Here is a 22,024-nt window from a genome sequence, read left to right as displayed (position 1 = left end):
TTATGCATAGGACATGATGTCTGACCAGACGAAACTCAAGGTATGTTAAAATAAAAAGATAGAAGGTGGAAAATATTTAATAATGCTTGCAGAGAGTGTTGCTGTAGGAAAGAAATATTGCAAAACAGGTTGAGATTGCTAACATCTAACTTCAAGTAAGAAGCTGAAACCGGAACACAAGTCAGGAACTTGAAGGTTTTTTAAGTGATTTAAACTTTTCCTCTTTTTTCAGAAACTCTACAACTTCTTTGTGGAGCAGCAAATCAAACTAAGGTCGTTATTATGCGTAAAAGCTGCAATCTTTGAACTGCTATCTTATTAAAAGATCACTTCACTGTCTCGTGTCAGACACCCTCTCCTGTCAAACTGTGATTGGAAAGCAAATACGTGATTTAGTTAAAAGAGGTTAGAAGTGAATAATGTCAGAATGTGAAATGATGGTTTATAATTAGCACATAGTATGATGTTAATACCTGGATTTCCTGCTATAGTTTCAGTTTGCTGACTCCGGGGACAGCATCTTAGAGCAACTGATCCATGCTGTCAGGAAGACATTCAAACTGGAACAGCTCAGGCATACAGTATAGAGGAATTTGAGTTTCTAAACACACTTTCATTTCCTCCAAACAATTGTTTCGTTAGGTCCTTAGTTATTTATAGGAAAGTTTATGCTTGATTAGAATGAGCTGGACACTTTTCCTATGCAGTGCTTTCAGAAATAAAACAGATGTGTGAGCTATCTCGGTTTGAACTGATAGAAGTAGAAATAAAACAGCTGAACCTAGACTATACTTGTCTACTAAACCCTGGCAGTAAGATACTGCAGGGGAGACAAAAAGCGGTAGGAAACAGCCCATAGATATTCTCCTTAAGATCAGTCTTTTCTCAGACGAAAAACATTTTCCAAAATAGAACAGACAGCCTATACAATGTTGGCAATTTATTTTAAAGAAAAAAAAAAAATTGGATCTGGAAACTTAATTTTAAAGAGTGCTAATTTTCCCTGCCCAATTTGGGAAGAGAAGATTAAATAAGCTTTTGTGCCAAATGCCATACTTCATCACTTGCACATGCACCAGATGTTGATCCAGAACATGTCAGAAGATAAGTAACTGATTAATATTTTTATGCTTTCTCTTCCCCCACTCCCGATACAGAGCAGCTTTACGAGATTCATAAACACGCTAAAAGAACGTTTGAAAATCCCCTCTGCACCCACACATGCTTATATTGCTACTATGTCCATTTTGGAGGGGATTTTTCTCAGGCATCTGAACGGCTGGCGTCTCCTGCTGCAACAAGGGATCGTATCGATTGGAGCTCTGGTTACAATTGGTTCAGTCAAACTCCTGTGTAACGTGGAGAGGGAACTGAACCTGAATAATTGGTTCATCTAAACAATATTATTTTGTATAGGTACTGGGCTAAAGGAAAATAATCCCTTTGTAATTAACTTGAAATAGTAGTGGACTGGCTTAAGGTCTGATTTATTGATCCCCTTGCACTTAACAAACTGTTCTGTTGTAGCTGGGGTGGAAGTTATCGATGGATTTATGGTCTCAGGCCAGGGAGCTGGGTGCAGAAGCCAGAGGATGAAGATGACTGACTTTGATCTGGCTCACAGTGGTCAGTCAGAGACCACGGTATATGAAGATTTGTAGTAGTGAGGGATGCTATCGAGCCTCATAGTTTGCATTCATAACAGAAGCAAACAAAAAGCAATGGAAAAATGTCTGAGTGCAGAAGAAACCAGTATCTGCTATCCTATCTGTAGATACATAGGGATGTGGTCTCTTTGCCAAGGGCTTGTAAGAAAGAAATCAAATGCATTTTTTGACTTATTCTGCAGAAGCGAAGTCTGTCCTAGAAAGCTTATTCCCTGCTCCACCCCAAAATGAAAAAAACACCTTCCCCCAACCCTTAACCCAGCTTTTAGGTTTTTAGGGTTTTTTTTCGTATTGCAGTCAGCAAAGCAGTAGGTATACACATTTGGCTCCATATCCAGGTATGCAAATGTTGGGACTGTATTTTGTAGTACCTAAAGAGGGTTGGCTGAGAACTGTGTAAATGACCCAACTTTCTGGCCTTACTACTGTGTAGATTTTTACTTGATTTGGATATATAATCCAGCAAGATTCCTTTGTCTTCTTTGAAAATGTGATTTGGTTTTGAAAATCTCCTGTACTCTTTGCTCACATTTTCTTCCTCAGAGGTTTTTCGTTCATTGAGTTATAATAAATTCCATAGGATTGGGTAAAATCACTGGGCTGTTTCTGGGACATTAACTTTCTTGCCAGTACAGATTTCAGAAAACATTTGCTAGCACATCTCTGAATTCCCAGAGAATGTGTTAATCAGCTTTATTGCTGTTATCAGAAAAACATTTGAAGTGAGTTCAATGGATCAGCTTTTGCTGATGCCTGTCATTACTTTTTCTTCACATTTAGTTAATTGATCAATCTCTGTAGGCAGCTTTGTCTTGCTGAATATTTTACCCTATGTATGGCTTTGCGGACGTGCCTAATTTAGAGTGGATCTAAAGAGTTCACTTAAAGTAGAATTCAGGTGACTAAGGTAACAGCTATGGTGCTGAAAACCATTGCTTTGCTGCTGTATGATTAAGTCTCCTTCTGTGTTTGATCTAATGACTTCAATGTGTATGGAAAGATCTGGAGACAGGCAAGTTGCTGGCAGGTAGGCAGGAGCCTTTTTCCATCCCCAAATTTTTTTATGAGTAGTAAGTGGGACAGCTTCAACAGAAAGGTTGGAGAGTGCTGTCTTCCACGTATCAGCTTATAGCTAAGGGGTAGGACATTGCCCATTGAGGAAGAAGAAGCAGGTTTGGATCCCCTCTGACGGAGCAAGGAAAGGAGCCTACTTTTCCTGTTTCCTGAACAAGTGTTCAAGCCATTAGGCTATTGTATAAAAGGGAGCATGACCCTGTTTCCTGATAAGTTTTAAAAGAAAACAGTGTCTCAAAAAAAGGACAGAAATGTCTGCATTCAGGTGAGGGTTTCAGATGGCATGTCCCAAGGGAGAAGGGATGCAGCCATGCGTAAAGACATACTGCAGTGCTCAGCAGTTCTTAGAGTGGACTCTGGGCAGCTTCACATTGTGTGTGCTACCTTTGAGGAGCTTCCTGCTCAGCATGGGCCTGGTTCTGGAGCTTATTGTCACAGACCTACCTCCTCTTATGTTCAGCCGTTAAAGAGATTCAGACTCCTGTTAGAAAGGACTAAAAAGTGATTTCTTTTTTTTATCCAGCCCTCTCATTTTGATTGTTTCATAGTTTTAGATACTAGACTGCCATATAAGATGACAAATTTCTGAAAAGCTGTAGACTGTTAAAAGCCATCCAAAAGTTTTCTTGATTGTATTTCAATGAGCCCAGGAAAAAAAAATAAAATTACATTATCTAAATGTCCCACAGACTGATGGGAGATTGGCAGCAGATTTTTTCTCTCATGATTCTAGACATCCGATAAGAGTTGTCCTGTGCCACTCAGCCTAATCCTTTGTCATATATGACTATGGGTAGCAACTTTTCCAGGATTTTCACAGCAACCGAGAGCCCTTCTGGATGTCCAGCTACCAGGCTGCTCAGCATCCTAGAAAATGGCAGAAGTGCCCCCCCTCCCCGAGCGTGTAAAGCTCTTCCTTTTGTCTCCATTATAAATCAGTGGTGAGCTCCGTGTGCCTACACAAAGTTATGTATGTGTGTTTTTTAGCTTTCTGGATTTCAGTATATCAAATCTGGCACCTTTTCTGTTCTCACGTTAGAAGTGTGTGACTAGTAATATAACTTCTAATTAAAGTTGGTCTAACTAGGATTCAGCTGAACGAGAACCAGTGGTTTTATTGTTAGTAACTTCTGCTTTTTATCCTCTGCTCTTATATTAGCAGTTTGATTGAATATGAAGCTGTGAAAGAAAGACTAGAAAAGCTGTAGGGGGTCTGTAGGGGTACAGATGTAGTCGGCATCCCTTCTCATGTTTAGTTTCCTCTGTATTTTTGGTGTTTTTTGGCAAAGGGACTCTTAGAGATATGGTGGTAATCTAGACTGGAGGCATAGACAAGTATAGCATTTATTTTTGTATTAGTGAGAAATCAAACCTTCTTAGAGTTCACCTTTGTCATCAAGTGGGCTTCCTATAAGGTGGCATTGGTACATAACTAGTTGATGTGAGTACATAAAAACATGTATGTGAATAAATTTCACTTTCCTCACAGGCTTAGACAAATGGATCCAAATTTTATATTGTTGGTCTTACTGCCTGTAGCTCAATTGTCCATAAACCAGGAATTAGATCTAAATAAATTGACGAACTATTGCTGGATGAGATGTAGCCCGATGTCTTGGGCTAGACTGTGCCATGCTAGATTTTGAAGGGTATGCTAGAACAGAGCTTGTATGAAGGTGTGATGTCCCACACACACATCCGTGTGATGCGGACTCTCCCTGGGGACTTCCCTGTTTGAACTGAAGGCTGTCAAGCTATCTTGGGTGTTGAACCTGCATATGTGCATACCTGTTTATTTTGAGTCTCATTTCTGGGTCATGATCAGGCTTGGAGACTGGCTTACCCACTGAGAGAGTCATATGTCATGAACACAAAGGTCAGTCGTCTCTTAAACCACAGACATGAAAAAGAAATGGTGGCAGGTGGAGAAATGGGTGGTGGTAGAACACACATATGTAGACATTCATATGCATGTTCTTGTGGGTATGTGTATACATATATATATGCTGCTTTTTCTCATATATATGTGCATACACATATATAGAAAAATATGTGAAAAAGCACATATGGTCTTGCAGGCATCTAAATTCTATATTGACTGTAGCTCATAAGTAATGATTTATATTATATGTAATAAAAATTCTTTATATCCTTTCTTTGGAGACATTAGCAAGTTTACTATTCAGAATGATATGTAGTGATTTACAGCATGTCAGCTACTAAACAGTAAGTGCCTGGGAACATTCACTTGCTCTGTGACAGAAATGAGCTATTTTAGCCTTCTTTCAGTGAGAAATAGTCTACCCTCAAATTAGAGCATTCAGATGGGCAGTTTCTGTGGAACAACTGACGTGATGTATATTCACAGCCTTCAAGGCAAAGTTGTTTATGCGTTAATATTCCTCATCTTTATGCCAGGGAAATCTGGTAGCGTTTGAAGAGAGGTTAATGAAGAAAGTTGGTGAGACTAGTAATAGTCATGGATGTATTTAAAGATGTTAACTGCTAAGCTAGCCTGCAGAAATGATGAAAGCTTAAAAAATAAAGTTGCTGGGGAAAAAGGAAAGCAGTTAGGTATTCTTCTGGTGCAAATCAGTGCAAGTTTACCTCAAAGTCTGTGAGACTGTGTGAGTTTACAGTAGCCAAGGAACTGTCTGGTAATTTTATCTATACAGGGAGAGAATAGGAGGGATGGTGCTTCATTTAGGTGCTACATATTATTCTACTAGCACTAGCTAGCAAATGAAAGTCTTGATTCTATGTTCCTTACTTTTGTTGGTTTTGCACATCTGGTCCCCTGACCTTAATTATAGTCCTGTTACTGTTCTGTTACAGTCTTTGTCTTAAAAGTACCTTTTAAATCGTAATGTCAAAACCCATACTGGCTTTAATGGCAACAGAATTAATCTTGAGAAGAATACACTCGTCTTGAATGAATGTGACCAAATAGTTTGCTTTCTTGTTTTGGTAAATACGAATAGCCCAGAAAGCCAGGAGTTTGCCCTTAGTCTTTGCCTCACAGTATGGTAAATAGTTTTAAGAACGTACTCTGAAAATTATCCTAGTTTTACATGCAGAGAGCGAGCAAGTAAGAGGGAGTGAGTGCTCCATGGTGGAGGTTGGAGAACTGGGTGGTGTTACACAAACTTGCATGAAAGCCAGGAATCTGTTCTGGCCTGCACGACATGAAGAACTTCATAAGTGTGGGGTGGTTAAAATGTTCTGGATGCTATATTGCACAAAGCAAATGAATAAACAAGAGCATTAGAAAATATTTTAGGATTAGAAGATTAAGAATAATTGGCAAAGGCAGACTGGATGGCTCAGGAGATTGGTAAGGGATCTGGAGCCTTTCACCTCTTGATTAGCCGAAGATGCAACCCAGGTAATCAAAAAAAGAAGATATATGAACGTTTGATGTTCCAGTGCAGTTTGTCGGTCTAGTTTCTAATCAGTGGTTGCAGAAGAAGCCAGGGGACAAAGACAGCTTTACTCTGTGCACGAAAGCCTTGCGGTTGAATCTATGTGGATATAGGCCACTAGTTTCTGCTGGTGGAATTTTCTTCATGAAACATATGATTACATAAGCTGACGGACTTTATCTTCCTTGGTATTTTTTTTTATTTTCTGTATTTTTAAACTGCTTTGGCGTAATAAGATTTGGGATTGAACTTTGAAAAGAAGGTAGGAGAATAAAGTAGGGTAGCGTTTGGAACAAGGGCAGGTTAAAGACATTTAAAAAAAAAACCAACGGAAAGTACCTCTCCTTGCCCAAGTCTGTGTATTCCATGAAATCATTGTTTTTGGTCTGACTAATTAAGGTAATATAGACATATCTGTTGGAAACATATAGTGCAATTACACAGCTTTGTTGAAGTACTTGCCAACATGCTTTAGAAAGTACATCTTGAAACATTGTCAATTATCATGTTATCTTTTCTCCTCTTTCTGGCTATTTTTGGAAATGTGCGTGGTGTGTGAGGATATAGCTTAGTTGTATTAACACATGAACTTCAATCCTTGTGGTAAATACCAATCTTATAGATTTTTATAATTTTCCCCATTAATGAATTAATTTAATGACCAAGAGTTTTGAGTTTCAGGGAGTCTTACTTTGAAATATATCTCAGTTTAATCCCAGACTGAGACGTGGCTTTGCAGAGCAATTTTTTAAGAATATCCGTGCAACCATCTCAGGCACAGTAATGGAGAACTCATTCCAATAGCTGTCTTCCTCTATACAGCATAATAATACCAACTATATTGCCATAATTGAGGTGCCACAGGAGTAAGTGATAATCACAAGGTCTCACAAACAAGTGATAGTGAAGGAAAGAACTAAATCAGGTTTCCCCAGTCCAAACAGATGCCTTGTGTGTTAGGTTCCCTTTAAAAAGAGAATTATGAAGATGAATTTTATTCTCTGCTTATTGAAGGAACTGTTGTTGATCTAGTTATAGATCTACATATATAACACCACACAACTACAACTATAATACTAGTTATGTCGACTGACACTTTGGACTCCACTGCTGTTAACAGAATTGCAGAATTTTAGCATTGCTTTTGATTAGTTTCTTCTACTTTATACCGGAGAGAAGTATCTGCTTAAGAAAATATAACTTTGTCAGGACAAAGCAGGGGACTAGGTTTTGCTGGGATCAGAATGAAATATGGGAATAAATATTAGAAACTGTCACTTCTGATAGCACACAGAAATGTGGATATAGATTTCTAGGGTATATATATATATATTTTTTTTTTTTTTCCCCCTTTCTTCTTCTCTTTCTACTTTATTTTTTGTCTTTCGGGGGGACATCAGAGAGAACAGGAGGTTAAGGACAAATACATACCCAGCAAAGGAGTTTGGTGCCTGTACATAGAGATACAATATGTAACTGAAAAATCTGAAACTCAAGCCAAGACTTGAGTGCACGAATCCAACCTAAATGATTCTGTGATTCTGTGAATCCAAACAGTTCTGCAAATGTGTAGGTTTCTTCCAAATTTGGCTGGCTGAAAGCTGAAACAGCTTCAGTTTATAGCATCACTTCAAGTGCTTCTCCCAACGTCTTTGCATGGAAGCCAGTTTCTTCAGTTCTCTTTAACCGATGACCCTCAAGGAAGCTCTTGGTAGATTTTGTTATGCATGAAAAATGGCTTTTGAGTCTAATAACATTAAGATGACCCTGTGTTACCTTTCACGTACATGCTCTCCTAATAGGACACATTATTTTGAATTGTGGAGGGGTAGTCAGCGAAATGCCAGCCTGATAACTGGTAATCAATTACATTCCAATGCTGTAAACATTGTGTGTCCCTCCTGCATTGCAAGAGGTTAACACAAATAGCATGAGAATACTTAGTTCTATTTTATCCTCTTGTGGTGTAGAGAAGGATGTATTAGCATGGGACACAAATTTGTTATGTAGGCCACTAAGCAGGATTAGCACAAGTTACAGAAATGATGTAATTTACAGTCCTTTGTATAAAATGCTAGTACTAATAATATATTTTTCCAGTGTTCAGAAGTAAAAGTAATTAGCAATGAACAGCAGCTGGGATTACTGTCGCTCACAAGTTCTAACTGGTGTCTACAGAGTGTCTGCAAAATAGGTTTGTTATCTGTAGGCTCTGTGAATGGACAGCTGAGAGTAATGGATTTATTTGCTCATTAGAGCCACTTAAGGTAACGCATTTTGGCCAGTTTTCTGTGCATGCATAGAACAAGCATAAGTATCTAATTAAATGAGCCAAACCAGATCACCTTGCAACTTATGTAATCACGCAGTGAGCTGCTGTTATTTTCTGTTTACTGTAATTCCATCAGTGCTTTCTTTAAGTTGCCTTTCAACACCATTGAGACTTGGAACATTGAAATAACGCAGTGGATGGAGACCTGAAGTGCCAGATACTGTGAAGCAAGCCTCAATCCCGCTGTTGTCAGTGGATCAGACTCAGCATGGCTTTGTCTTCAGTTTTTGCTCGCCATAAAATGAATAAAATGAGATATCTCCTGCAGTCCAGAAGATCTGTTAAAACATCCCTCTTCCAAAGAACCTCTTGAAAATCAAATTCATAACTTGATACCAGTACTTGGAGCCTCAGTTTAAATGAAAATGTTATTACAGTTAAGTTCTAGCCATTTGGCTGCCTGACTCACCATTGCCTAATGAGATATGTTTCCTAAACAAACAGAAAGCACTTTTCAGTTTATTTGAGAAAACGTTTTGACCAACGTATGGGAATTGTGCTTTCTTTAAAAAAAAAAAAAAAGAATTGGAGTCTGAATCTCAGTAGCTCATTATATCACGGTTTAGCAACTCATTGACTCACTATACATGTTATGATGGGATACAAAGGATAGCATCTCATTCTCTGAGCTAAATGGCTAAAAGCATTTATATTATATGCATTTAAAAATGTTTACATTTCTGTATGTCTGAGTCTTTCCGTATGGTGTGATACTGAATGAGCAGTGATCACATGCTTTCTTTGTGGCACAGCTGTTGAGGAGGAGAGGAAAAATAATTACAACATTTGCCTAATGCATTACAACTGAATCCTGCAGCAATGTAGTAATACACTTACTAGTTGGGAGAATGGAAATCTAACTCTGTGTGGAAATTTTATATTCCCTGTAAGGCATCTCTTGGGTATAAAAATTGAGAACATGGCACAAGGAAGCTTCCACTCATGTCCTTGATGCAGCAATGTAGGCTGGATGACGGCAAAGGAGTAGACAGCTGTGGATTTTGGGAATAAAGAGGAATTATCTTCTGGATGCAGTATGCTGTTTACGATGCAGGAAAAGAAGAGCAGTGGTGACAATTTTGTCAGGAGATTCTTTCTTTGGCCATCAAACCAGTTGTACAGGAGCAGCAAATCTCCCCCTGATGTCACGGGCAGGTGTGGTGCACTCCTGGGAAGGGCAGGCCTGCCTGCTCGGAGAACACAGACTTTCATAACATCAGCCCTGGAAGCCTCCTTTCCTTCCTGCAGACCATTTTGCTCAGAGATCATGAGCACAGTTAAATAGGCCTACCTTTTTTTTTTTTTTTTTTTTTTTAATTAGTGATGTCATGGACTTGGGTGTGGTAGGTTTCTTTGCCACATGCCATTTTTCTACTGTAGTTTTTCCATTCTTATTTTACTAAATTGAGCTCTATGCATGAGAGGAACAGAAGATTTCCTTGGAGAACGTCTGCACTGAGTAATCTTTGAGAAAAACCACCTTTCGTTTCAGACATCAGCCATGATGGCTGTGTTAAAAGGCATCCCGGCAGACACAGGATACTCCTGTAGGAACGGTCTTTATAAGAATTGGTCATACTCCGACCCAGCAAACTGAGTTTATTATTTCAAATTTAATTTTTGTTTGCTCATATTTAGAAAGCAGTTCTCTTGGACTGTTAAGCATGAATATGATTAAAACATGTAAGTGTATTGAAAGAAAAAGACTGAGGGCCCATTCTTTTCTTGCACACCTGGTATAGACTCCCAGCAAATCTCCTGTCAAAGGGTCTGGGGATATGGGAACCGATGACTGGCTTTTCTATCAGTGACATGATTTAGTGATTTAGTGAAGGGAGGAATAGTCCTATCAGAGAACTCTTGAGTTCAGATCACATTGCATCTGAGTACCTCAGTTTCCCCCCCAAAAGAAATTTAGTATTCATATGAAATATATATTCAGCTGTGAAACATTTCAAAATCTTCAGCAATAAATGTTAAATACATGAGGTTATAAGTATGATATCTTTCTACATTAGTACAAATGAAAATGGTGGTGATGGTTAATGAAAGAAGCTTATGTATTGTTCTCCATTTCTCTTTTTTTTTTTTTTTTCCTTCCTTGCTATTTGACTGAATCTACAGTGGAGCTAAAATGACCTTATTCTTTATTCACAGGTTACTTTAGGTGGAACCTTTATCGGAATTGGGCGGAAAACTCCAGATTGCCAAGGCAACACCAAGTACTTCCGCTGCAAATTCTGCAATTTCACCTACATGGGCAACTCCTCCACTGAACTAGAGCAACACTTCTTACAGACTCACCCAAACAAAATGAAAGCAGCCCTTTCCTCCTCTGATTCTGGTAAAGCTTCAGAGAAAAACTCCAATAAATCCAGTCCTACTCTTCGACCATGTGATTCTGGAGACTTGGGGAAGTGGCAAGACAGAATCACTGTAAAAGCAGGAGATGATACACCAGTTGGATATTCGGTGCCCATCAAGCCAATAGATTCCTCTAGACAAAATGGTACCGATACAACCAGTTACTACTGGTGTAAATTTTGCAGTTTCAGCTGTGAATCGTCCAGCTCACTGAAACTATTAGAACATTACAGCAAACAGCATGGGGGAAGCCAGGCAGGAAGCCTTCACCCAGATCTGAATGATAAGCTTTCTAGGGGATCTGTCATTAACCAGAATGATCTAGCTAAAAATGCAGATGGGGAGTTAGTGACAAAGACAGAGAAGGGTGCGAGTGTGGCAAAAAAGAAAGACTTGGCTAGCAAAGGAGCAGAGGACAGCATGGTGACAAGCTACAACTGTCAGTTCTGTGACTTTAGGTACTCAAAGAGCCATGGCTCAGATGTAATAGTGGTGGGCCCACTTCTCCGTCACTATCAGCAGCTACACAACATTCATAAATGTACCATTAAGCACTGTCAGTTCTGTCCCCGAGGCCTCTGCAGCCCAGAAAAGCACCTTGGAGAAATTACTTATCCATTTGCTTGCAGAAAAAGTAATTGTTCCCACTGTGCTCTCTTGCTTTTGCACCTGTCTCCAGGGGTGACAGGAAGCTCTAGAGTCAAACACCAGTGCCATCAGTGCTCATTCTCCACTCCAGACGTGGACGTTCTCCTGCTCCACTATGAGAATGCACACGAAGCCCAAGCGTCCGATGTCAAACCCGAAACAAACACCCTGCCAGGGGCAGAGGGGCTGCTGATGCTCAAGGAGAACAAAGAACACTCATGTACCAAATGTGACTTTACCACCCAGGTGGAAGAAGAGATTTCCCGACACTACAGGTACAGTGAAGTTTCAAATGATTGATGATAGGAACCCAAACAAACAGCCCTCCCTTAGTTCCTTAATTAAATGTCACTGCTCCCCAAACATTTTAGGAAACTGGAAATCAAAATATGAATGTGTATAGATGTAAATCTTTACAGCCAGGGTATAATCCAACATCCACTTTGTTTTGGAAAACCACCAGCTAAGTCGGTGGATTTAATTATACATTTGAACCTGTGCAAAGAAGAGGGAGATTTGGATTTGTGTGCAGATGCTGAAGTTCTGGCATATTTGAGGTTTGGTCAACTATTTTCCACCCAGAATCTTTTAGGTGCTATTTTAGTTTAGGCTTTTTACCAGAAAGCTGGCATCTTCATTCAGTAGAGGAACACAAATGGCTTTACTTTCCAAGATAGACTGTGAATCCTTTCATGCTCCATAACAGTGCTTCAATGTACTACCTTTTTGTAGTATTTTCCGTTCCCAAGTCCAGCAACGCAATAATTAGTTTAAGAGCATTCCACTGCTGTTTTGGTGTTGGTTTCACACTGGGAGCAGACACTCTTTTGTCTGTTGATGTCATCCCTCAAGATCTTTTTGCAGATGCTTATTTTCGTGTTGCTGGTTTACAGTGTCATTCTATTTATTTTAAATGCTAATGTTCCTATTTGGAGGTGGACGCAGCCAGTCTCCTGACTCAGTCTGACACAATGTCATAGTGGCAGCCAACTCCCTGCTAAACTTCTTGGGTCAATTCCTGGGCTGTTGTAAACTGGCAGTCCAGTTTGCATCGGAGGAGGAGCTGGCTCTTAGGCTTTGTAAAGAGCAATGGTTTTGTGCCGCTGCAAAAGCGATGTTAAATATTAGAAAATCATGCTGAATATGTTAATAGTTAAGGCTAATGCGTCAACAACAACGGAAAACTCAGTATCTATCTGATCTAAAAGATCTTTGCGTGGAAGCCAGCTAGAACGAAGACAAAAGAAGATGCATTTTCAAAGCTAAAGCTTTGTTAAAAGCTCAAGAAACTCTGCCACGTTTAATAGATTCCAAGACAGCCAAAATTAACAAAGGCAGACTGGGGCATGATACTTTAATAGAGATTAAAGCTGGGGGCATCCAAATGTTGCCCAACGAGGGCTGCATTGGCAACGTATCAGGAGTCTATTTAAAAAAAAAAAAAAAAAAAAAAAAAAAGGGCAGATTGCTCATCTTTAATTTGGAGCTAGGGCCCACGGAGGATTCAGGTCCCAGCATGCAGTGCCCCATTTTTGATCCAAGTGGGCCTGAGGGATGTTGTGCGGATTAATTAGTTAATGTTTGTAAACTGCTTTGAAGATGAAAAGTGGTATCTAAGTTCCAAGCATTATTATAGCAGCTTTGAGCCGTGCTGTAGAACTCCATAGGCAGCACTTTGTCCGCCGCTGGGGCATGGCACAATCTTTTTTCAGTGGTTAAATAACTGGAAGATTGAAATGGCTCCTCGACTGAAAAAAAAACTTTTATTTTGCTGTAGCTGGTTATTTAAGTTTTAACAAGCACGCCTAGTTAAGATCCTTTTTCCCAAGGAAAGGAGAAGCCATGACTTTCAAAATTAAGTGCTAAGTCTGAGACAGGGTAGCAGTAGCTTCTCCTTTGGAGGGCTCAGCACCCTGCGGCTCTGGCAGTTGTCACAGGGATCTGCACTTTGGAAAATCGAGAGATACACTTAAGCTTTCAAATCTTAACTTGTTTGTCTAAAATTAGACTGTTCTGTTTAAGACACTCGAACGATGTATTTTGTTAAGCCTTCAGTCTATGACATTACTGAGTACTCTGAGGATGTTGTGTAATTAAAGCGAAGTACAACATCCCCATAACTGCCAGCTTCTTTCCCTTTCTCCTGCCCTCCCCCCTTTTAATTTGATTTTTATTTCTTTTCTATGTGTACTGCTGCTGTTTTCCCCCACTGTGCATCTTCTTTGAAGTCACAGAAGTTAGTTCAGTTTGTGGTACGTGCACTGTAATGGCAAACACCAGCAGGTTTTATGGCTTTTCTATGCGTAACCTAGTTTTCACTCTATCAAACTACAACAAACGCAAAGAGATACTTTTGGGGCATTATAGCTTCTATTTTATTATTATTATTATCAGGCTTTTTTTTTTAATAAAATTTTCCCTGTATAGGATGAGTATTTTCTTTCCCTATTTTTATTTTATGAACTAAAGATACAGAATAGTTTAGATTAAAAAAAGTAGAACATCTATAAAATAGTAGTGTTAGGGGGTTATGTGACACAGAGAAACATGCTGATGTGAAGTCAGCTTGTATCATAGCTGGCCACCTCTGTGGCTTCATCAGAATTTATCTCAATAAGGCCGTTATGCCACACGGTATGTATTTCTGATGTACTTAAAATGCTGTACGTGCATGTGTATCTAAAACCTGTCCATTTATATAATCAGGAGCTGAATAGATTCTAATGGTAAACATGATACTAAGCATTAATGTGGTGGCAGAAAGTGTTCTGCCATTCACGTATTTAATTTACCCTTGATAATCTGTGAATATCAGAGCTGGCTTTAGATGCTACTTACATATTTTGGTTCGTGTATTTTTTGTCTGCGTTTTTGATTATTTTCGTTTTTGAGTCATGTGCATGAACAGCATGCCTAATTTGTGTTCCTTTTTGTTGTGTTTTCTTTTGGCTCTGTGTCTGCGATTCCTCTATGTCTGCTAGCTAAAAAATTTTCTGTGTCCCGATATTATTCCTTTGCAGCCATGTATTTGCAGCAGTAATAGAATTTGCAAAAGTGGTTCTTTCCAAGTTTTCTGTCTACAGAAATGTACACTTAACGCTCATTCAGTATTTCTTGACTTGATTATTTGAGAGCTGTTCAGTTAAATTTGAAGTTAATGAATCACATTGCCCTTGAGTTTACTTGTATTTAAATCTCACTAGAATGTGCTTACTCAAATAAATCCCCAGAAGGTTTATTGGCCTCCATTTTCTACTAATTCTGCTACTACTCATTTTCCATTATACCTCTGAGGAATCAGGTACTCTTCATGTTCATTGTGAAGTTTAGTTTTTCCTCAAAACCGTCTGGTATTCTGATGAGCTATAAGACGCCAACACTTGTAATTTAGATAAAAATCATCCTGAGTATTTGGGGAAATTTTGCATGTTGGATCATTTAGTCTAGAGATTATTTTCCTGCTTGCTCCAAAATAATTAATTTTTAAATTTTATGGTTTTTTTTTCCTTAAAAATGAAAGAGGCTTCTTGCAGAGTGGTTTGGTTTTTAATTTTGTTAAAAGATGTGGGAAAACAATGCATTTTCTTATTTGTCGCAGAAGACTTTGGCTAAGTATTTGATCGGTGCTAGCAGAAATTAATAATGCTATGCTGAAAAATATTCTAAACTCCTTTAGAAATAAAGATAGGGTAGTGATTCATTAAACAACTGCAAAATGGGAAAAGAAAATACTCACAAATGAAATATAACCTTTGGCAATGCGGTAGACTCATTTCTGTAGTGAACAGAAATTATTTTGAAAACGTGGAGGACAGCAGTTATGTAGGGTTCTCTTTTGAGTTTAATTTCAAATTAATTGAAATTCCCTGCCTCTTAATGGTAAATGGAGGAGAGGGGTAAAAGGCTAAGGGAGTCTCGGGTCTTGCACATCAGGGTTGGGGGTGTCGGAGCTGCCCCTCCCCTCACTCTCTCAGGCAGCAGAAGCCAGAGCAGGCTCTTGGCCATGCAGATTATGGAAACGTGGAGCCTTTGGGACACTCCCCGGAGAGGACAACTGAGCGCAAAAGTGTAAATTGAGGCCCACCAGCTCCCGGTTTTTCGGCAGAGCTGGAGCGGAGCCCTCACTCTTCGAACAATAGCAGCAGCTGCGAGGACCTTTTCCATCCTCCTGACACCTTAATTCACTGCTCTGAACTTGTTTGCTCTTGCCAATGGCTTTTGCTCTCCTTTCATCTCAGCCTTGCTCTTTGCTTTGCCCGTTCTCCTCCCCTTTCTGTCCCTCCTCTGAATTTTCGTGCTTGCTTTGCTTGCTCTCTTTCCTTCTGAATATTTTCTGCTCCCTGCAAGCCCGAGTGCAGCACCCATCTCAAAAGTAAAGTTTCTTACAAGCCTGTTTCTTCATGAGAAATATTAGTAATTATTATATTCATAATGAAATTCAATACACGCAAAAAAATGGAAGTGATATGTCAGCCATAACTTTATCCAGAATATTTTCTATGCCCTACAGCCTAGGAATGTCTTCAGGTAATTTAAAAAAAAAATAAAATTACTTGTTTTGTAGAGGATGATGTTTTGCAATACTTCAGACTAGTTAGAAGTATGTCAACAAGACAATAACAACTTGCTAGTGTCAGGAGTATCGCAGCCTATTACAAAGCTCAAGTAAAGAGCATTGTATCCATCAAAAAAACCCATCTAATCTTTCCAGTATCAAGATTTTGCAAGGCAAAATCTGTATATCTTATAGTACCCAATTCAAGTACATTTTGGTACAAATAAATAATGCTAGGATTTTTTATTGAGTTGTCAGAATGTAGCAGTGCAGCAAAAGTTTGGCCTGAATTCCTTGACGTTTAATCTCAGGATTAGGCCATAAGTATTTTAATGTCCGTGAATAATCAGGTCTCGATTTGTTTTGTAGTGAAAATAATAATGCTAAGGGACATCAATGGATAGGATAACATTGCCATCCTAGTGCCACATTGAAGATATTGCCAGTTTATGGCTTGAACCTGCTGTTAGTTTCCTAACAGAGTGGTGTATAAACAAGATCAGAAAAGGGAGAATGCTCTTTCCTTCTTCATTTATGTCACTTTCTTCCATACCGAGATTTTCCTCAAACACCTCTCCTTTGATCATATATATATGGTGAGCCATATACCAATACACTGTATCGCACCTGGTGAATTCAGAGTTTCAAATGGTGTAACCATGGTTTAACTGTAACGTGTAACTTTCAGGTAATGCATGGGAGTGCTTATTGTGTACTTTGCTATTGGAATTTTTGGAAGTTTGTTGCTTACCTTTGAGGAGCTTTGTGCACAAATCTCAGTGTAACTTGGGCCTTTAGAAACATGGGGTAGGTTTAAATTCTGGTATAAAAAGAAATCGAACATTGCCAACTTGTTTCCTTGATTGCTATAGGGTGAGGTGAAAACAGTCAGGGAGAAAAACACTTTCTTTTTATGCCTAGTTCTGGGAAATAACAAGTTTCCAGCTTTCAAAAGTTCTCTAATAGCTGATGATAGTTATTATTTATTATTTGAGACTGAGACTTATATTGAACAGTTTCATACTTTAGCTTACTTTTCAGAGCTTGAGGATAGGGTAATATACAGGACAAACCCATGCAAAGTACGAAGATTTATAATGTTGATGGCAGAGATTACTTTTTAATGCATACCAGGAAAAAAAATTCTGTTGGGTTACTATCTGCCTAAATCAGTCCTCGTCTTTTCCACATCGTGGTGCCTATCACAGTCTCACAGAAAAGCGAAGGAATGCTTGTATGACTCTCTTTGAGTCAGTTATAATTAATTTAAATGAACAAACCTTTAACATAATAAAGGGAATTTTATCTGGGCCTCAGCCACGTAGTTACAACTGTATCTAATATCCAGCATTTATTTGTGGCCTCAGAAGTGTGGTACCACTCCTGTGGTGTATACTGCTCCTGATCAAAAACATTTAGCCAGCGTGGAAGGAGGGGGAAAAAAAAAAAAAGACAAGTTAGGCAGAAAAAGATCAGCTGTTTAGAGGTGTGATATCTGTAGATGAGAGCCAAGTTAGGAAAGGGGGTTAGCTATTGAAATAGCCAAGTTAAACAAGAGACACTTAGGGCTAAGTAGCCTCCCAAAGGATTGATAAACTTTCACATGGGGAGTGTATGCGGTTGAGCCATTAGCCCCAAATGGTGTCTTGTTTAACTTGGCTTTTAAGATAACTAGCCCCTGTCTAACTTGGACTTCCGTGATGGTATCCCACCTTTACAGGGCTGACCCTCTTTATAACTTGGCCCTCTATATTATAACTTGGCTTTTTGTATTTAGAAAATGGTTTTGATCAGATAGCACTCTCTCCTTTTTTTTTTTTTTTTTGGTTCAGAAAAGAATTAAGCTCGATTTAGAAAAGAATTAAGTTGCAAGAGAGAATATATTAGTGTCGCATCGAGAGACAAGCTGATTTTAATAAAACACAATTGTAGAATGAAGAAAAAGGAACACAGCCAGAACAGGATTTTAACCCACAGCTTGCTCTCCCACAAGTAGATTTTGTTGCCATAAGGCTATGTGGAGAATAGCTGACTCTATTTTTTGAATAACTGAACGAGCCCTTATAGCCCCTTAAAATGAATATAAATACGGAAAATGACAAAAGAAAAATGATATTGCACAAGGGCTAAAAAGCTTGAATCTGAATGTGTACTCATGTCTGCTCGCTGACACAACTGCAAGAAAATCAGACAATGTAAATAACATATGGTTTGTTTTTCCAACAAAAGGAAAGAAGGAAGACAAGGGGGTTTAATAAGTTTGGCAAGTTGTCCCTTCTAAACTATCACATTCTAAAAGGGACATTTTGTGTATCATTCCAGTTCTACAGATGCACCGGGAGCCAAATCCTGCTCTTACTGAAGTCAACGGGAGTTTTGCCATCGACTTCACTGAGACTAAGATTTGGCCTCAGAAGAATTAATTCTTACAATTGGAGTTGTCAGGGCAGTAACAGATTTCTCATACAAGTTTTGTCCTGTGTGGATAGCAAAAGGCTCGTTTTTTAGCTTGGCTAAAGACGCTGTTGTGACTCTGAACGCCTGGGGTGTGGATGTGTGAGCGTGTCTGTAGGGAGAAGCTTTCGCAGAGTTATGTACATTTTGATGAAGGGCAGGGACGATGTTTCACTCGGCGTTGGTACGACGCCGGGCGCAGCGGGGCCTGGAGCCTGACGGAGGACTCTGACCGCTCCTGTGCTATAAACGATTATTTGTAATGGCGTTATAGAGCTCTTAAAGAGCGTTCTGTTCCTGTGATAGATACAGTAAAGGGGTAACATGTTGTTCTCATGTAGCAACATATGCTTTACATAATTTAGAAGTGCTGTACTTTATATAGGCTTTTAGAATAAGAACAGGAAGGCGTGTTATTCCACGCTGCTCCACAGCTCGTACTCGAGCATTTCTGCATTTGACAGGAAAACGCAGTTTGTAGTGACACAGCCAACTATTTTGCTCTTTCTTTAGAGCAGCATCTTTTAAAGTTGTGTTAAAATGTCCATAGAGAACAAATGAGTACTGTCCATTGTGTACAACCTTCTGTCCTTTGGTGTATTCTTGCACAAAAGTTAACCAGAGCTCCATTCAAAATCGTCTGTCAACCAGAAGTATATGAAAATGGTGGAAAGAAAAGGAGTTTTTTAAACACGTTAACTTTTTAGCATAGATCTGTATTATATGAAGTGTTTTTTATACAAAGAAAGCTATTCTCTTCTAAGTATTTGATTGTTGTTGAAAAAAAAATGTTACTTCAGTGTTTCTACCGCAATAGAAAGTAAAAAGTGTATTGCAGCAAACTGAAGAGGAAAAAACACAAAATCCCAGTGAAAATTACATGAAGTTTAGAATAACGCAGCGGAGTGTGAATGAACAATAAGAAGGCATTGCAAGGTGTGGGGGGAGAAAACAGCAGGATTTTTCCTATATCGTATAAGACACGAAAGTAAACCTGCTTGCTTTATTTAGAGGAAATCATACTGTAAGATCAATTTATTTTCTTCCTCTTGGTACATAAAACCACTGTGAGAGGGAAGACCAAGAGGAGACTCTCATGTTAAAACACTTCTAATTTTCTTGCAGGAGAGTACACAACTGCTATAAATGCCGTCAGTGCAGCTTCACAGCTGTTGACACTCAGTCACTACTAGAGCACTTCAACACTGTGCACTGTCAGGAGATGGACGTCACTACAGCCAATGGGGAGGACAGTCACGGCGTTTCATCTATCAAGGAGGAGCCAAAAATTGACCTCAAGGTCTACAGTCTGATTAATCCCGACCCCAAAATGGGGGAGCCCATATCTGACAGCATAGTGAAGAGGGAAAAGATAGAAGATAAGGAAGTGCTCAAGGAGAAAGGTTGGACTGACAGTCCCAGTGATGATCTTCGCAACGTGACCTGGAGAGGAACAGACATTCTGAGGGGGAGCCCATCATACACGCAGACCAGTCTAGGCTTGTTGACCCCAGTGTCTGTTGGCCAAGAGCAGCCAAAGCCGTTAAGGGATAGTCCAAATGTAGAAGCTGCCCATCTTGCGCGGCCCATTTACGGCTTGGCAGTGGAGAGCAAGGGCTTCCTGCAGGGCGTGCCAGCCGGAGCGGCGGAGAAAACTGGGCAGCTCACCCAGCCCTACCCTGGATCCGGGGACAGCAAGGCAAAGGACGAATCCCAGTCCTTATTACGGGTAGGAAGCTCTCTTTTTTTTTTTTTCCTCTTGCTTTTTATGATTACATGTAAGTTATGTTTAATTAGACATGCAAATGATTTCTTCAGTTCCAGACTAATGTGGTTGGGTTTCTTTTCATGGATGGAAAAAAAAATCAAAGAAAGACTGAAATGATTCAAACTTGTAGAGATAAACTGGCAGGTAAATGTTCCAAAGTGTTTGCATAAAACAAAATATATATTGATGTAGTATTAGTAAGCAAGTGCTTCTGCTTTTGCTATTTAGCTCTGATTGAATTTTGTTTAATCATTGCTGCTAATTGTGCAGGTTGATGATGCATTTGAAGAAGGAAGGTTTAGAACCCCAGAAGGCTGCACATCTGTTACACTAAAATAACTAATCACCTCTTTAATTTTGTGGTGGTGTGACAGTTCACACTTAAGCAAGATTTCACATTATTAAATATCTAAGAATATGAAACCTGAGTTAAATATTAATAAAAGGTATCCTCTTTTTTTTTCATAAAGCAGCATAATTATATGTCCATATTGACACTTGTCTGGTTGCCTAGGAAGCAAAAGAAAAAGAAAAAAAAAAGGAGGTAGCTTGGGTGATAAGGAGAATATTTGTCACACCAAATAATTCATATTCTGTCCTTTTTTTAAACAAAAGGACCTACATATAAGGAACTTACCCTTCTATCAAGGTATGCTTTTCCCGCTGTAGGGAAATCTGAGGTTAGAAAAGCTCTCAAATTCTGAGGAGCTGAACAGGGAGACAAGTAAGTCTCCTGGAATCATCACTGTATGTTTTCAGGGGCCACTCTCTATCTGAACTTCAAGAAGCTTGCTACAGGAGTGGTCAGGCCACAGACAAACCTCACTAGAATGGAAGTGATGAACAGCTATTTTTCTTTATTGTCTTTTATAAGACCATTTGTAACCATAGCATCCGTTACTGTAAGAGTGAACAACAAGTCAGAAGAAGACAAAAGGCAAGATAAATGTTTTATTCCATCGTATGCTAAGATGATACATAGGTATATCTATCTCTCTATACATGTATAAGTTTTATAAGTTAGTTTAAAATTAAGTCAGTGGTCTTAAAAATATTGTGGTTATTCTAATTATAAAATAATGTGTCTGTCACTTGAAGTCTGCATGCAATTTAGGGGAACCACAATCTTTTGTACCTTACAAGCCATGAATAGTTACTGATGTCAGATTTTAAGTGTATGAGAAGCAGTTATGGTATAACATGTTCCCTGTTGCAAACCTGGATGTGTGCTCACTGTGGATGGCAGGGTTATATTTCTCTCCTCCATTTGGAAATATATACATAAAAATATATACATATATCCAATTAGCAGTGTAGTACATGTGATGTACATGTGATGCTAGTTACATCTCACTTCAGTTCTTTTAGTGGTTCTTAGCAGTGCACAGATGTATTGGCCAGAAGAGCTATTCATTTTGTGGATTATCAGAATGCATATAATTTTCATTTACTTTTTGACTAGTAAAGAGTAAAAAAACCTAACTAAACAAAAATCTGCAAAGCGACGTGGTAGTATGCACAATCAGCCCTATAAAGGTCTAAATTTGGTTGGTAGCTGAAGACTAAAATCTTAATAAGTGGTAAAATAAGGCCGTTATATTATCAGTTTTATCCATTGGTGAATGTAGAAGGGGAAACTGTACACTGGCTGCTTCTTATGCCCTTTTTTAGAATAAGTTCAGACACTTTTTAAAGCCTTTATACAAAAGCACTATTTTTTTTCCCAAATCAGTATTTTTA

At 38.9% G+C, this 22,024-nt stretch overlaps 1 protein-coding gene across 2 annotated transcripts in view; it reads left to right on the top strand.

Moving 5' to 3' along the window:
- The window catches only part of TRPS1 (transcriptional repressor GATA binding 1), a 173,520-nt gene that overhangs the window by 4,968 nt on the left and 146,528 nt on the right, over nucleotides 1-22,024 (top strand). For both annotated transcript variants that reach the window (XM_086609529.1, XM_086609530.1), the window contains exons 3-4: nucleotides 10,653-11,782; nucleotides 19,642-20,245. In XM_086609529.1, coding sequence (XP_086465655.1) covers nucleotides 10,653-11,782; nucleotides 19,642-20,245 — 1,734 coding nt within the window. The remainder of the gene's footprint in view (nucleotides 1-10,652; nucleotides 11,783-19,641; nucleotides 20,246-22,024) is intronic.

Source organism: Tauraco erythrolophus, chromosome 3 (assembly GCF_009769465.1).
Source record: "Tauraco erythrolophus isolate bTauEry1 chromosome 3, bTauEry1.pri, whole genome shotgun sequence".
In the NCBI taxonomy this organism is placed as follows: Eukaryota; Metazoa; Chordata; class Aves; order Musophagiformes; family Musophagidae; genus Tauraco; species Tauraco erythrolophus.
Note: the sequence above shows the minus strand (reverse complement) of the source record. Positions and strands in the feature narration are given on the sequence as shown.